General features: G+C 38.5%; 1 protein-coding gene across 3 annotated transcripts in view; it reads left to right on the top strand.

Moving 5' to 3' along the window:
• The window catches only part of arm (armadillo), a 251,436-nt gene that overhangs the window by 91,546 nt on the left and 141,712 nt on the right, over window positions 1-18,178 (top strand). For all 3 annotated transcript variants that reach the window (XM_067141649.2, XM_067141650.2, XM_067141651.2), the window contains exon 6: window positions 13,971-14,125. In XM_067141649.2, coding sequence (XP_066997750.1) covers window positions 13,971-14,125 — 155 coding nt within the window. The remainder of the gene's footprint in view (window positions 1-13,970; window positions 14,126-18,178) is intronic.

Genomic DNA, 18,178 nt, shown 5'->3' with positions numbered 1-18,178 from the left:
TTCTGTCAGCCTTTTATTTTTAGAAACTGCTTAAATTATTTTAATTTTTCAAATGACAGTTCATTTGAAATTGAGTCCATTTAATATTTATATTCAAAATTAAAATATTACACGTTCAAGTTTTTAGTATGAATGGAACTGGATGTTGGGTAATTGAGAGTATGAATGTGCTGGAGAACAGTACTTGGTCCAGTACATTTCAGAAGTGTGTTTGTGAGGATCTTTTAGCTCTCTTAAAATTTCTTCATCCAGTTGGTATTTTTCATTGTATTTTTGACCATAATGAGAGAAATCATTTTGCCACTGTTTAGTTAATCGTTAACAGTAATGTGTAATCACATCACAGGTTTTTAAAGTAACCACACTGGATATGTTATACTTAGTCCTGTGTGCCACTACTTATTCAAAGTTTTGTCATTGTGCTTGAAGATCTCGTACATGTACTGTTTCTCTATGTTAAAAGCTAGAGTTGGCTTATGAGCCTAGCAAACTTTTTCTATATCTATTTGAAATTAAGTTCAAGTTAAAAATTGAAATAAATTTTCTTTCATTGTAAATTTTATGTATTGTTATGCTAGAATTATTCATTATCGTTTGGTTTCTAGAACTATTATTATTTATAAGCTTCATATCCGTATTGATTGGTATCACTATATAGAAATAATATGAGTCACCACCTTATCAATACACTATTTTATTTACTACCAAACTGGTAAATAGGGTCAATACCGGTTTCGACCCCTAAGGGGTCATCTTCAGTTGACACATACAAAATATCTACAAAAACATCACATATAATGGTTAATGTTTAAAATTCATATGTCATTAAAATGCTGGTAAGTACATCTTAGTTTGGATATGCGTATATTATGGGATTTATAAGTTTGCACTATTTGAGCTATTATATAGGTCTTCTGTTCCCTTGTATACAGTGTCAAAAGTATTATATTGAATGTAATTCATCCATTTGACAAAATGCTAGTGAATTGACTATTAAGTATGTACATTTACTGAATAGCATGTACCTCTCAGTAAATGTACATATTTAATAGTCAATTCACTAGCATTTTGTCAAATGGATGAATTACATTCAATATAATACTTTTGACACTGTATACAAGGGAACAGGAGACCTATATAATAGCTCAAATAGTGCAAACTTATAAATCCCATAATATACGCATATCCAAACTAAGATGTACTCAACAGCATTTTAATGACATATGAATTTTAAACATTAACCATTATATGTGATGTTTTTGTAGATATTTTGTATGTGTCAACTGAGGATGACCCCTTAGGGGTCGAAACCGGTATTGACCCTATTTACCAGTTTGGTAGTAAATAAAATAGTGTATTGATAAGGTGGAGACTCATATTATTTCTATATAGTGGTTTCTAGAACGTCGTATTTTCAGGTCTTTTGTTTTTCTTTGATTCTTTTCTATCATCTATGTAAAGGAGTTGCATTCACTGTGGCAGATAATGCAAAAAGGATATTAGCATATATATACGCAAATAATCCCCGCACCCATATTTTAGGGAGAGAGACTTTGGAAAAGTTTAATTTACGTAGTTATATATCTTGACTAAATATTAATACCTTATAAGTCCGTTGTAGCAAGAATTCATGATGTCAGAAAAATGTATTCGCTATAGTGGTTTGTCATTCTATCCAACTTTTTGTGTATACAGGAAGAAAAAAAAAAGGGTGGGGGGGCAGCAAAATTAGTTTGAAAGGGCAATCAGTTGGTTCAGAATTTACTTTCACCTGGATGATTTTCATACTGCAGCTTACTTGTTAATCATTTTCTAACACCGGTACTGTGTGAACACGCATGTTCATTGTCATTCTTAAAAATTGTACTAGTTCCATTCCAGAGGCTTTTATGGCAAACATTTCATTTTTCTTATGCAAAGAGCATCACTTAACCTGCGTACTTATTTCTTTGTCACTGTCTTCTGTGCTAGTAAGCACATTCGAGATTGAACACATTTTAAATGCACAACTGACAATTTGTCATGTAATGTTTGGAGACTATGCTCGAATTTGAAAAGCTTCAGTTAGAATTGTTAGCAGAGTTTCTGCAGCAATAGCATCCATGAGAAATCACATAGTATTTCCTTCAGTTAAAAAAAGTCAATAGGTTATCCTTGACTCCTGTGAAATATGCCATTTTGCTGGTGTTTTAGGTGTAATAGATTGTACAGTTTCAAGAATCCAATCACCTGGAGGCAATGGGGCTGAAGTATGTTACAAGTGGAAGGGTTGCTTTTTTTTTTTTTTTTTTTTTTTAATGTTTAGGTGATCAGTGATCCTAACCTCTAAAACAAGGAGTAATCCTGGCCAGGTTCTGTAGACAGCATAATATTTAATAACTCCCATATCCGAGCATGGTTTGATGTGGTGACAAGTTACAAAGGGATCATGAACAGCATCATTATTAGCTGCAAATTGCGATTCAGGCGTTGAGATAACCTGAGTGTATATGCTTATTTCACCTGTCATATTTTACAGTTGTGTTCAAACAAAATCCCATCGGTGCACGCTCAAAAACCTCTTGGTTTTATCACTGCCTTCTTGATTTGCACTGTTAGCAACTCTCACTGGAGTTAACTTGTTAGCTAACGTTGCTCAGGAAAAGTTTGAAGAAGTGCAAGAATGTTAACACTGTGTTAATTAACAACTTGTTATATATTTAATAACTGTTGATACCAGGCAAGTGGCTGTATTGTTTGGGTCATGTAGCTATCAGCTTGCATTCGGGAGATAGTTGGTTCGAACTCCACTGTCGGCAGCCCTGAAGATGTTTTTCCATGGTTTCCTCTTTTCACATCATGCAATTGCTGGGGCTGTACCTTAATTTAGGCCATGGTCGCTCCCTTCCCACTCCTAATCCTCTACTATCCTATCGTTGCCATGAGACTTATCTGTGTCAGTGCGACGTAAAGCAGATATATAAAAAAGTAATAACTTTTGATGAAACTGGGCCTGAGTTTGCATGATGGCAAAAACTTTTTAAAATTTTTTTTTAATTTGTTGGAGATAATAAAGTAGTGATAGCAAAAATAGCTGTTACATCCATCAGCTGTCTACGATTCATCCTTTCCACCAGGAACTAATCAATCATTGATTTTATTCTTCTGTCTCCCCAGCAATATCTTGTAATTTTCCTGGTGTTTTTCTTCCAAAACTATGTGTTGCCCACAGTGTTTCCATTCCACCCACAATTTTTCCATTCCTCTCTCAAAACTAGACAAGCTTCTCTCCTTGCTGAGCTGAGTGGCTCAGACGGTTGAGGCACTGGCCTTCTGAACCCAACTTGGCAGGTTTGATCCTGGCTCAGTCCGGTTGCATTTGAAGGTGCTCAAATAAGTCAGCCTTGTGTCGGTAGATTTACTTGCATGTAAAAGAACTCCTGCGGGTAGATTTACTTGCATGTAAAAGAACTCCTGCGGGAATAAAATCCTGCTGCTTGGCGTCTCCAAAATCCATTCAAGTAGTTAGTGGGACGTAAAGCCCATAACATTATTACTACTACTACTACTAATACTCTCCTTCATTCCTTTTCCCATATTCATATGGTCCAATTACTTCTTCCTTTCCTTGTCTTTCATTTCCCACTTGTGCATTTAAGTCTCCTATTATAATCACTTCCACGTTATTTAACTCCTTTTCTACTTTCTCTAAGAATTCGTCGATATCTCCTCTGTCCCATGTCTGTGGTGCATGAAACCATAATCACTTTTATCAATGTCTAACCACTCAATGTCACTTTGTTCTGCATCTTGGCATTCATTTAGGTTTTGTATTAATAATGTCATTGTAGAGAGAATACCTTGCATGTTCCATACATAGTCTTCATTGAAGCAGGCATTTGTTTTACCTAGAATGTTTTCCATGATCTTGTGAGTGTATTGATATTTATTTTCGCTCATGACTTGACTGTATTGAAGGCATCCAATAAGCTTAACTTCCTTGCAAAATGTAGGAATATCTGTGTTTTCCTTTCCTCAAAGAATTGCTGTAATTGAGAAGATGAACTACAGCGATAATGCCTTGGACAATAGGTTGCAGAATAGAAGTTACATTAGAGGGAAGGAATTTGACGAAAATATCACAATCCCTAAGTTCACTTCTGTGTGGATGGGAGGGTGCATTGTCAATCAAGAATACTGATTTGCAGAGACTGTTTAGTTACGTAGGCCGTTGCTTTAAATGTACTTTCACAAAGTAATTGTGAAACCAGTCCTTAAATACAGTGAAACCTCGTTAGTGCATTCCTCATTAACACGTTTTACCGCTTAGCACGTCGTAAATTCAAAGTCCCGATTATCATTGTATTAAATCTATATAAAAATACCTCGCTTATCGCGCCACAAATTTTTGCTATTACCACTTAGTATGATATAATATTTCCTAGACCTGAAAATGTTACTGTATTTGTCATCCCTTCTGAATGGAGCGTGATTTCGAACCCGGGTATGAGCTGTTGCCACAGTTGCATGATTATGGGAAAAGGCCTTCCTGAACTTCAAAGGATAAGTTGCACTTTTGGGGAGCAAGCTGTTAGCCTCAGGAATGTTCAGTTTTGCTTGCCGGCTAGCATCGAGATTGCTGAATAGCAGAGCGAGTCTGTTTGTGATTGTATTTCGCGTTCCATTCGAAAATTGACTTGCATTGTGCATATTTGTCTTTTGATAGCCTAGTTAAGGATACGGAAAATGTGAAATTCCTTAACTTTATGAAGACAAAATTAAAAGTCTGTCGGGAAGTGGACTGGCATAAGCGTGCAGAGGTCGCGAATGTTGAAACTCTCACCTTCGAGTTTCGACTCAGTCACTCAAGTTTGTCAAAGTTCTGTTTGATTCAAAATGGCAGCCAAAGTCATTCCTCGCAGTTGCGCATGGTCGAATGTAACCTCCAATTCATTGTCTAACAGTGTGACCAGAAAATAATGTTTAATAACCCACTGCTCCGAAATAAAAGGCTTCTACTAAACTTTGTTTTAGAAAGAGTGTTATCCGCAATAATACTTCGATATTTTTGTTGGCCCCTGTGCACATGTTTTAATATTTCTTGTCTGGTGTTTTTGACACCTTTCAGTATACTGGTATTCATTATTTTATAATCCCCAGCAGAAAAGGTTTTCATATTTGTTCTCTGTCTGACTCCATGGCTAAATGGTTAGCATGCCGGCCTTTGGTCACAGGGGTCCCGGGTTCGATTCCCGGCAGGGTCGAGAATTTTAACCACAATTGGTTAATTCCCTTGGCACGGGGACTGGGTGTATGTGTCGTCCTCATCATCAATTCATCCTCATTCCGCCACGCAGGTCGCCTATGGGCATCACATCAAAAGACCTGCACCTGGCGAGCCGAAGTCCTCGGACACATCCTGGCACTAAAAGCCATACAGCATTTAATTTCATTTGTTCTCTCATGTTTTTTCATAGCTTTTAATACTTTCCTCTCATCTTTAGAAATGGTAGATAGGCCTATAGTTTTCACTGCCCCTGCGGATACACGACATAAAATGCCCTTGTGTCATAAAGAATCCCATCTAGTGTTTCCATATTCCTGTTGGATAGTAGTTACTCGTTTATTTCTTAGTACGTTTTGTCGCTTAATATGTTCTTTTTTTCTTGTCCGCTGCACAAACGTCTTGACGATGTTTCACTGTATCTGTGTTTCCATTCATGCAGCCTTTTGATAATATTAATGCAGTTGGATGTTTCCTCATTTAAAACAAGTTCTTTTTAGATTTTCCTATCACTAATAATTTTAGTTTATGATCACCAGTTGTAGAACAGAAGTTATATTAGAGGGAAGGAATTTTACGAAAATATCATCTCTTGAGGAATGCATCAAAACCATCAAAGCAATTGACAATCCCAATGGAAACCTGGCCAGGAAAGAAGAGGATATAGAAAGGTTCTGCAGAATGATTTTGATCACCTATTGAACAGGAAAGAAGCAGATCAGACAGCAAAAGAACAAACTGTTAAAACCTACAGAGGAACCTCCCATTACATGGGGAGAAACAGAAGCGGCCCTTAAGAAGATGCCACAAGGGAAATTCCCAGGAATAGAAGTCAACAGACATGATTAAAGCAGTAGGAGTTCAGGGCTTACACTGGCCACACAGGGAACTTAATACAGTCTGGAAAGATGACGAGATACCTGCTGATTTGAGCAAGGGTGTCATTATCCCCTGTTTAGGGAAAGGAAATTGCCAAATTGCTCCAACTACCATAGAATAAGGCTCCTTTCTCATAGCTTTAAGATTCTTAAGGAGATCTTGAAGAGCAGACTGCGAGTCGTCTTAGAGCCACAGTTAGAAGAGGAACTATGACTTCAGGCCTAATTGGTCCACAACAGACTTAATTTTCAGTGTCTGTATGTTCAAAGAGAAATGTTGGGAGAAAGGCAAAGATCTGTTCATGGTTTTCCTGGATATTGAGAAAGCATATGACAGCATTGCAAGTGAGAAGATACGGGAATGGCTGGGAAGAGTAATGTGCCAGAGGGACTGGCGAGGAAAGTTCAAATGCTGTATGAGAAGTGTACCAGCTGTATGCGATTTTGTGACACATTCATCCTGGTTCCAGACCAAAAGTGCAGTCCAGCAGTGCACTATTCCTATTATTCCTTATGTCCATCCTAAATGACATAATGAAGACCATCAAGGAAACCTCACGTGAACTAAATGCAATGGCTTCCAGTGATGGCATCATGATCTGGGGAGAAACTGAGGAACAAGTACAGTTTGAGATGCAATGAATGAAAGTTTAATTTCCAGGAATTCAGTCTCAAGATAAGCAAATCCAAAACAGCAATAAACAGAGAGGGATGACCAGCGAACATCATGCTAGGAAACAGTCCACTAGAAATTGTGGAAACCTTTACAGACATTGGCAGTTTAAATTCACAAGACACAATAGCCACAAAGGTGAATAGAGTACAGAAGAGCTCTCATTTTTATCAGCAAGTAAAACACTCCTCTGGGACCCCACAGTACAACAAAATCAAAGCTGTGATGTTCAATTAGTACTTAAAACCAATCTTAACCTATGGTGTCGAAACTTGCACCCTGACTAAGAACTCTTCAAGGTTTCTGGCATCTGAGACGAAGTTCAAAAATCAAAATCTTTATTTGCAAATGAGGTGTCTACCTCGGCGGCAAATGGTACACTAAAATACATTATTGTCAAGCACTAAATATTAAATTAACAAGAGAAGAAAATTTTCCTGTAATACACTATTATACAATTTACACTAACAATTTTTTCTATTAAACACACAGCTCATCCTTAATAAATATATACTGTTTACAAAATTCTACTTATACTATCTCCTGTACCGTACTACTTACAAATATAGTCAACTGATATACAGTATGTGGAATTACTTCAAATGATACTGTACAACTGGTATAAGATTAAAATTTACATTGCATTTATTTACTTTTTCTTTACCCATTCTGGAACCTAAGTAGCATAACGACCTGCTGCGTCTTAACCAGAGCCCCTTTTACCACCACTTTTCAGAGTTCCTGAAGGGCCTTCACAGCTACCGTAGCGGTCCCAGGGCCCTCGAAGTCCCCTTGTACTTCACCCCTACAGGCAGTCCCCTACTTTGGCTGTCCAACTCCTTAGACCAGGGGATGGAATTAATTTATTCACACACATTTTTTCTTTATATTAACCTGCACTGGTCGAATGCCCTCTAACATTTCATTTATTTTCTCTGTTGCTGTTTATTCTCTTCTTGAATATCTGTACAAATTTTGGAAAAGGATCAAACACTACACCTGGTAAACTGTTCCACTCCTTCACACCCTTCCCAATGAATGAAAATTTACCCCAATCGCTTCTGCTAAAATTCCTTCTAATTTTCTATTTGTGGTCAGTCCTGCCGATATAATTATTTTCCAACGGAAGTCTCTCACGGATATCTCCCCATGCTGCTTCTCCTGTATAGGCTCTATATAGTCTTATAAGTCTAGTTTTCTCCCTTCTCTTACTTAGTTTCCCACCCTAGTTCCTTTAACATTTCTGATACACTCCTCTTTCTCCTGAAATCCCGTTACAAATCTTGCGGCTTTCCTCTGCACAGTATTTCTTTTATTAGGTATTCTTGGTGAGGATCCCAAACACTGCTTGCATATTCCAATAATGGACGAACCATACTTAAGTAACTTTTCTCTTTTAATTCTTTGTTGCATCCTATAAGTAGCCTCATTATGACATGTAACTATCTGTACGCTTTCCCAACAATGTCATCCACATGACCCTTCCAGTGCAAATTACTTTCAAATCTCACACCTAAGTATTTGCACTTGCCATCTTTTGGGATAACTACCCCATCCAAAGTATATTCAAATTCAGTTTTAAAACTCCTGTTTGTAAATGTTGTAACAGTTGATTTGCCTCCATTAACCTTCATATTATTCTCTTCAACCCATTGTTGGATACTCGCAAGGTCCCTTTGTAATTCTGAACAATCCTCAATGGTATTTATTTCCCTATAAACAATTGTCATCTGCATACAATCGTATTTTTGATGTTATATTATTCCCTAAATCATTTACGTATATTAAGAAAAGTAACGGACCGATTATACTACCCTGTGCAATTCCCTTCCGAACTTTCTCTTCCTGTGATACGTTATTTCCTACTTTGACTTTCTGAACCCTTGAATTTAAAAATGTTTTTACCCAACGTGTAACCCTTACGTCCAATCCTATTCCCTCCAATTTCTTTAATAATATTCCATGTTCCACTCTATCAAAGGCTTTGGAATCTAACTGGCCTCCTGAATCGAATTGGTCTGATATGTCCTGCTGAAATCCCACCAGTTGTGCCTCACAAGAAAATTTTCTAAATCCATACTGGCTCCTCATGAACCAATTTTTATCATCACATATCCCTCTGATGTACTTTGATATTAAACTCTCCAGTATTTTACAAACTATACTGGTCAGGCTGATTGGTCTGTAGTTCTCTGGTTTCCTTTTATCACCCTTTCCTTTATAAATTGGTGTTGTTATAGATTCCTTCCATTCCTTTTGTATGACACTATTATTTATGACATAGTCAAAGAGAAATTTTAAATAAGGCACTATGTACCACCCCATTGCCTTTAACACCTCCCCAGTAATTTGATCACTTCCTGCTGCTTTTCCTTGCTGGAGCAGTTGGATTTCTCTGAAAATATCTTCATTTGTGAATGAGAAGCTTCTTATTTCCCTCTGTCTCTCTCCCTCTCTATCTTCTGTTTCGGTTTCCAACTCCTGACAATCATCTACTGAATCTCTGAATTTCTTACTAAAGAGGTTTGCTTTCTCAGTATCTGTTAAATAGTGTTCACCCCCTTCTCCCACCTTTGTAGGAATTTGGATTCCTTTTCCTTTTTGATTCCTGATATATGAATACAGCTTTTTCCATTTCCCTTTGTGGTCATTATGCTCTTGAAGAATGCCATTCATATAATTCTCTTTTGCTTCCTTTTTCACTCTGTTCAGTTCCCTCATTAGCTGTTTTCTACTTTCTCTACTCTCCCTACCTTCTTTGATTTTCCTGTTTACTATTCTACATTTTCTTTTTAATTTTCTTATTTCCCTTGTATAATAAACAGGGTCTGAGGTCATTTTACCCTTCTTAACAGGTACAAATCTCTTCTCTCCTTCCCAAATGATTCCTTTGAATTTAGCCCAAAGTGTATCCACATTACTCCCTTCACTTATCCAACAACTGAATTGTGATTTAAGGTAAGTCCCAAATTCATCAACTTTAGTTTTTCTTTACAATTTCTTGTCTTGTGTGACCTTCTTATTAAGCCTTTTTGGTACCAGTCCCTCATCCATTATTACAGCCTTATGGTCACCTATTCCTTCAATTACCTCCGTTTTATCAACAATTTCCCATGGTTTAACCAAGAATATATCTAGTAAGTTATTGAGACGAGTTGGTTCTTGTACTAGTGTAAATCCTCCCTCCCAAATTAACTTATTTGCCAGTTTCTGTTCATGGGCTTCACTTGCAGCTCCATTCCATTCAACTTCCGGCAAGTTTAGATCTCCCCCAATTATTACCACATCATTATTATTGTTTTTATGAGTATAATCTATTTTCTTAAATATTTCCATGTCTCTTTCCTCTCTTCCAGGCCTGTATGTTCCTATAATTCCCACCTCCTTCATATTATCACAAATTAATTTTATCCCTAATATTTCATCCCTTTCATCGGTAAACCATTCATGTGAACAATAAGTTTCCTTCACCAGAATAAACACCCCCCCCTCCCTTTTTATCTTCTCGGTCTCTACGATAGACTGTGTACCCTTCTGGAAATACTTCTCTATTACCCACTCCTTCTCTCAACCATGATTCCACTCCTATCACCACATCAGTCTCATAAGATTCCATCAATGTACCAAATTTTAATTGTTTATTTACTACACTCTGACAGTTTACTAAGAGCAATCTCAGACCCCCTTCCTCCCTAAAACTTGACTGTTGCAATTGGGTAACGTGAAATTCCTTACTTTCCTGAGTTTCATTTTCTAGTTGGCTGAGCCAGCTTGAAGCTCTTTCTACTAGTTTTCCTGGTCAGTATTATAACTCAAGGGAGTTGCCTTTTTTACAGTACCTATCTTAAGATTAATAAAATCTAGAACAATATTTGCTATCTTTCGTTTACCTGAATTGTTTAGATGAAGGCCATGCTTTGTGTAACAGTGTCTCTCGAAACTGCTGCTATCAATTACCTGTGTATTACGAAAATGTTTACAAATTTTAACCATATCTGTATTAACTTTATCCACTTCAGTGTTCACACACGAGTCTCTAATCAAATCATGCCTCTGGGGCACGTTCACTACAAAGATGTTAGTGAGAGTCAGCTTACCTAGTGTACATTTAAGTTCAGAAATTACATTCTTAGCGTCGTTGTGAGCTACGTCGTTCGTCCCGCCGATGATCACTACTGCATCACGACTTCCGAGATTTCTTGCCGCCTGCTCTGTGTTTTCCAATACCTTCTTCATTGGGGCCCCAGGATAGACGACAGCCGATGCTGCAATGTCTTTATTGTTCATTTTCTCCGCAATTCCCCTCGCCTGGCTATCACCAAATATAAGAATGTTCGATACTTTCGCCGGTGCACTGTGTGGGATTTTAGGCCTAACTTTGCTTCTCTTAACGGAATTTGCGCTATACGTTTGACTGCTTCCCGTACGGATACCTTGCGTATCACTTACTTCCCTCAGGGCTGAAAGTCTATTTTTGGTGTTAATTACAAAATTGTCCTTAAGTGTACACTTTTCCTCCTAGAATCTGAAGCAACTTGACACCACGCGCTAGAATTCACAGAGCCACCTGTGTTCTGAGTGTTCACTGGTACCGGTACTTTCGATTCCAGTAAACGTACCTTCTCCTTTAAAATCTCATTCTCCGCTTTTAATGCTTGTAAATCCTGTTGCAATAAAGAGAGAATTACAAGAACATTATCATTACCTCCATCCTCTAAGGAATGAGACGCCAGCGATTCGTTGTTCGTTGTAGGCCTAGGTTTGTTACCACTATTCAAATTGCTCTTGCCACAGCTAACACAGATCCAAGTATCTTCATTTTTAGCAAAACCAGCACTACATATACACTCAAAAAATGGTACCAAATTAAACACTTTTCACACTGGATACCATTCTTCACTCGCTTCTTGTTTACACCACACTTATTCCCGATTATTTCACAAGAGAACCGGGAGCTATCTTCACTTACATCCTTCGCTGATGCCATCTTGATATATGATAAGATGAATTTGTATTGGAACAAAAGTTCCTTAGGTCCACAATTCAAAAAAGAAAATTGGACAAGTTAAGAAATGGCATGGTTAGAAAAGAAGCGGGATTGAGACATCGTTGCTAGATCAGGTCAGAATATTCAAAATAATAATAATAATAATAATAATAATTATTATTATTATTATTATTATTATTATTATTATTATTTTCCACTAATTGTAGGTACAATTTAGGGATTGTGAATGGAAAAAGGGCATAGCCCCACATACACAAAATGAGGTGGTTCGGGGATGTAATAAAAATGGAGCCAACAAGGCCATCTTACGTTAACTTGGAAAGGCATGTGGCAGGAAAATGGATGGTGGGAAGACCAAGAACCCACTGGATGAACATTGTAAGTATGAGTCTTGCACCTCGATGATGGACTCTAGAGGACGTCATTAACAGTAGGATGGATCTCTATAAAACAGAGTGGAAGAGGCTCGCCAACAGTACCCGGGAAACTGGAACAGTAAAATAATGATGTGTTCACTCTCATGTTCGGGGGGACATTGTCAACAAAGAGCACTGCTTAGTTACTCGCTATTGTGGTTATTGTTTCTGTCGATGATCTATGGCCTGCGCCTTGCTTGCCTTTCTATATCACTAGTGTACAGGACTGAAAAGATTTCCAAACAATCCTGTCTTTTCTGTATTGTAAAGTTGTGGCAGGTCAAGCTGTTCTTTTTCAGTAATGATTGATTGAAATTCTTGTGCAATACAGCAGCATTCTTTTGTGCACTAAAACTTTCCTCGTGAATTGCAATTTCTATATTTACAGCATCGCTTAAACCGTGTAAGCCAGCCAGATGATGCTTTTGAAATCTCCTTGTAAGCAAAGAGCAGAGTGAAAAGATTTGCTTGCTCAGCACACATTGGGTCAGATACAGGAATACCTTCTGCTCATTTTTTATTAAATGCACCGTGTCCGATGTTCTCGGTGATTTTCGGGCCAATAGATGATCACACCTAGTAGAAAAGATCAGATTTTCCTTTTGTTTCTTCATGTCTCTTAATATAGTTTCACCCACACCAAACTCGCTGACTAGTTTGGATGTCGACTTGCTGTTCTCCAGTCTTTCTCTAATTTTCAGTTTTTCATTTTATGACCACTCACATTTAAATCTGACACAATCTCAAATCGCAGTTGAAAACTGTTGCTGCTGACTTCAGTTCAAAGGTTTGAAAAGACTTCCTGCACCTTAGCTCACACTTCTCAACTGTAGTGTTAGCACTGGCACATCTACCCTTCACAACTGTAGGTCAGCAACCTTGGGGCATGGCAATTTTGAAAGGGAGGAAGGTAGGTTCTTCTTGTATTGTGTCAGCATACAAAATAAAGGAAATTTGTGCTGTATTACCTGCAGAGCAGATTCATGCCCATATGTTTCCAATTTTGTAGCATTCTCATAGCAGTGTGCAAGTAGACCTACTGTTAAACTGCAGAGCAACCAAATTTAGTTTTTTAGGATCACTATAATTTAATTTCTATGCATCACATTAAAATTCTTTTAAATGACACAGATCATTTTACTATGTGTCATGATTAGTTACTATAACAATGGCTACCATTACAAAATTACACTTAGACACCTGTGAATGAACTGCAAAGCAAATTATCCACATGCAAATTACTGGAAGTACACATATGGTAGTTTTTACTCTCCTCTTGTGATCTAATTTTTGAGGTTTACTTATTTTTATCCCTTTGTATCAGATTTTGGAGAACAATCGCTCAATAGTTACTGTAAGTATACTTCTCTAGGCTACACTATTTCCATGGGTATTTTTTAATTGATTTCCTGGTGAATAAAAGATTTGAGCCCTACACAGAAATGCTTTTCTCCTTTAACACTGCAACTGTGGGCTTTTTTTTTTTAATGCCTCCTACACAAGGTGGGGAAAATATCTGGATATAAGGAAGATGCAATGTTATTTTCAAAAGCTTTTGTCTAAATTTCTGAATTGGAAAGGAACAAACAAGAGTCATGTATGGTTTATACTTTTTCCTACCTTGCTCGACTGATATGTGAATTTGTAGCTTGTGTGAATCCTCCTTTTTCATTTGGAAATTAAATGTACCCAATAGGAATGTAAATTTACTGATTTTTCATTATTGTTTTAGATGGTCGCCGCCCTTGTGCGAGCTATTTCCAATAGTAATGACTTGGAGTCCACTAAGGCTGCTGTGGGTACTCTCCATAACTTATCTCATCATCGACAGGGTCTGTTGGCCATTTTCAAAAGTGGAGGAATTCCTGCACTAGTGAAGTTGTTGAGGTAAATAGTAATACATTCTTCCTCTTTTGCTGAGAATTAATGCAGTCTTGGATGTAATTGAACCAGAGTTACATAGGACTTGAGAAGAGCTCGGAAAGTCCCTTACAATTTGAAATGCTCTGTAGTTACTCACTTAGATATTACTTTTCTTATAAGTAGAGGTAATAATAATAATAATAATAATAATGTATGTTGAGTTTAGTTCAGTTGATATCACTAGTAAGAGATGCCAGAGTACCAGAATTGCTCAGAAAAGATTCTTTCAACATGCCAGTAAGTCTGCTGACATGGGTCTTTTGATTTCAAATTGTTCCGTGCCAAGCAACTGCACTGTTATTTCATCCATGGGAGGAGGGTGTCCACCAGTCTATTGTACACAGCTAGTAATGTTTTGGGAATTTGATTAAAAAGTTATCTTAATTTTTGTTATGGTTCATTGTGTGGGTTACTGTAGTCACATCCTAGTTCGTGAACCATGGGCAACGGCTGAGTGGCCTAGTAAGTGGTCCTGAGAGTCGGGATACCAGTTGCTATGGAATGGGAGTGGGCATCTCGGACATATTCAGAGTTGTGGCCCTCCTGTGCTCAGGTGGCTAGGACTATACAATTCACCGGTGGTCCATAACCCGTTAAGAGGAGAGATCCTCACTTGGACTACGGGCAAGTAGGGTAGCATTCTGCTTCATGAATTTACTGAGCTCAGAACATTTTAAGCAAGCCTCGGACCTATGGGAGTAACGGAGTCCCAGGTGAGGGACTCCTTGGAAACAACTTGGCGAGCAAAATGGAATTCGATGAGGAGCTATCAATATTAATGGGGCTTATGGAAGAAAGTAGAACTGGCTGAGTCAGTAAAGAGGATGCATCTGAATGTGCTAGGAGTAAGTGATATTCGGGTAAAGGGAGATAACGAGGAAGAGATAGGAGATTATAAAGTGTACTCGACGGGTGTTAGAAAGGGAAGGGCAGAGTCTGGGGTAGGGCTCCTTATCAGGAATACCATTCCACGTAACATAGTTTCTGTTAGGCACGTAAATGAGCGAATGATGTGGGTAGATTTATCAGTTGGAAGAATTAGGACTAGAATTGTCTCCGTGTATTCACCATGTGAAGGTGCAGATGAGGATGAAGTTGATAAGTTTTATGAAGCATTGAGTGACATCGTGGCCAGGGTCAACAGCAAGGATAGAATAGTGCTGATGGGCGATTTCAATGCGAGAGTTGGGAATAGAACTGAAGGATACGAAAGGGTGATTGGTAAAGGTGGGGAAGATTTGGAAGCTAATGGGAATGGGAAGCGTTTGCTGGACTTCTGTGCTAGTATGGGTTTAGCAGTTATGAATACATTCTTCAAACATACGGCTATTCACCGCTACATATGGGAGGCTAGGGCTACCAGATCCATAATAGAATATATCTTAACCGACTTTGAATTCAGGAAATCTGTTAGGAATGTACGAGTTTTCTGGGGATTTTTCGATGATACAGACCACTATCTGATCTGTAGTGAACTAAGTATCTCGAGGTCTAGGGTAGAGAACGTGAAATCTGTCTGCAAACGAGTAAGGGTAGAAAATCTCCTGGACGAGGAAATTAGACAGAAGTACATGGATATGATTAGTGAGAAATTTTGAATAGTGGACAGTAAGCAGGTTCAGGATACAGAAAGTGAATGGGTGACATACAGGACTACTGTAGTAGAAACTGCAAGGGAATGTCTAGGAACAACTGTGTGTAAAGATGGGAAAAGGCGAACATCTTGGTGGAATGGTGAAGTGAGAGCAGCTTGTGAAACGTAAAAAGGCGGTTTATCAGAAATGGCTCCAAACAAGGGCCGAGGCAGACAGGGAATTGTACGCAGATGAAAGAAACCGAGCGAAACAAATAGTTGTTTAATCCAAAAAGAAGTCGTGGGAAGATTTTGGTAATAACCTGGAATGGCTAGGTCAAGCAGCAGGGAAACCTTTTTGGACAGTAATAAAGAATCTTAGGAAGGGAGGGGAAAAAGGAAATGAACAGTGTTTTGAGTAAATCAGGCGAACTCATAATAGATCCCAGGAAATCACTGGAGAGGTGGAGGGAATATTGTGAACATCTCCTCAGTGTAAAAGGAAATCATCCTGGTGGTGTTGCGAACAGCCAAGCTCATGGGGAGGAGGAAAATGATGGTGAAATTACGCTTGAGGAAATGGAAAGAATGGTAAATAAACTCCATTGTCATAAAGCAGCAGGAATAGATGAAATTAGACCTGAAATGTTGGAGAATAGTGGAAGGCAGGGATGAAATGGCTTCGTAGAGTAGTAGCATGAGCATGGAGTGGTGGTAAGATACCTTCAGATTGGACAAAAGCTGTAATTGCACCTATATATAAGCAAGGGTACAGGAAGGATTGCAACAACTATAGAGGTATCTCATTGATTAGTATACCAGGCAAAGTATTCACTGGCATCTTGGAAGGGAGGGTGCGATCAGTCGTTGAGAGGATGTTGGATGAAACCAGTGTGGTTTCAGACCACAGAGAGGCTGTCAGGATCAGATTTTCAGTATGCGCCAGGTAATTGGAAAATGCTACGAGAGGAATGGGCAGTTGTGTTTGTTTCATAGATCTAGAGAAAGCATATGACAGGGTACCAAGGAAAAAGATGTTTGCTATACTGGGGGACTATGGAATTAAAGGTAGATTATTAAAATCAATCAAAGGCATTTATGTTAACAATTGGGCTTCAGTGAGAGTTAATGGTAGAATGGGTTCTTGGTTCAGGGTACTTTCAGGGGTTAGACAAGGCTGTAATCTTTCACCTTTGCTCTGTTCGTAGTTCACATGGATCATCTGCTGAAAGATATAAAATGACAGGGGGGGATTCAGTTTTTTTTTTTTTTTGTTAGGGGCTTAACGTCGTACTGACACAGATAGGTCTTATGGCGACGATGGGATAGGAAAGGCTTAGGAGTTGGAAGGAAGTGGCCGTGGCCTTAATTAAGGTACAGCCCTAGCACTTGCCTAGTGTGAAAATGGGAAACCACGGAAAACCATTTTCAGGGCTGCCGATAGTGGGATTCGAACCTACTATCTCCCGGATGCAAGCTCACAGCCGCGCGCCTCTGCGCTCACAGTCAACTCGCCCGGTGGGGGATTCAGTTAGGTGGAAATGTAGTAAGCAGCCTGGCCTATGCTGACGACTTGATCTTAATTGCGCATTGTGCCGAAAGCCTGTAGTCTAATGTCTTGGAACTTGGAAATAGGTGCAATGAGTATGGTATGAAAATTAGCCTTTCAAAGACTAAATTGATGTCGGTAGATAAGAAATTCAACAGAATTGAATGTCAGATTGGTGATACAAAGCTAGAACAGGTCGATAATTTCAAGTATTTAGGTTGTATGTTCTCCCAGGTTTGTAATATAGTGAGATTAAATTAAGGTGTCGTAAAGCTAATGCAGTGAGCTCGCAGTTGCGATCAACATTATTCTGTAAGAAGGAAGTCGGCTCCCAGACGAAACTATCTTTACATCGGTCTGTTTCAGACCAACTTTGTTTTATGGGGTCAAAAGCTGGGTGGACTCAGGATATCTTATGAATAAGTTAGAAGTAACAGACATGAAAGTAGCAAGAATGATTGCTGGTACAAACAGGTGGGAGCAATGGCAGGAGGGTACTCGGAATGAGGAGATAAAGGCTAACTTAGGAATGAACTCGATGGATGAAGCTGTACGCATAAACCGGCTTCGGTTTTGGGGTCATGTGAGGCGAATGGAGGATAGGTTACTTAGGAGAATGGACTCTTGTTATGGAAATTTTTTCTAACGATTTAAAGATAAGAGGTAAAGAACTAATTGAGGCCACAATGGTAGTTGCAAATTGAGGATTGTGGTGACCTTTAGTAAATTCACAGAGGCTTGCAGACTGAACGATGAAAGGCATAGGAGTCTATAATGATTACGTATGTAAATTTTTGTTTAAGAATGAAAGTCACTTTGGATGATTTAAATCCATTCAATGCTGGTCATTTAACCTTTTTGCTGACACTAGGCTGCTGCCCAATTGCCTTGAAAG

This window comes from Anabrus simplex, chromosome 2 (genome assembly GCF_040414725.1).
Source record: "Anabrus simplex isolate iqAnaSimp1 chromosome 2, ASM4041472v1, whole genome shotgun sequence".
NCBI classification, from domain to species: Eukaryota; Metazoa; Arthropoda; class Insecta; order Orthoptera; family Tettigoniidae; genus Anabrus; species Anabrus simplex.
Note: the sequence above shows the minus strand (reverse complement) of the source record. Positions and strands in the feature narration are given on the sequence as shown.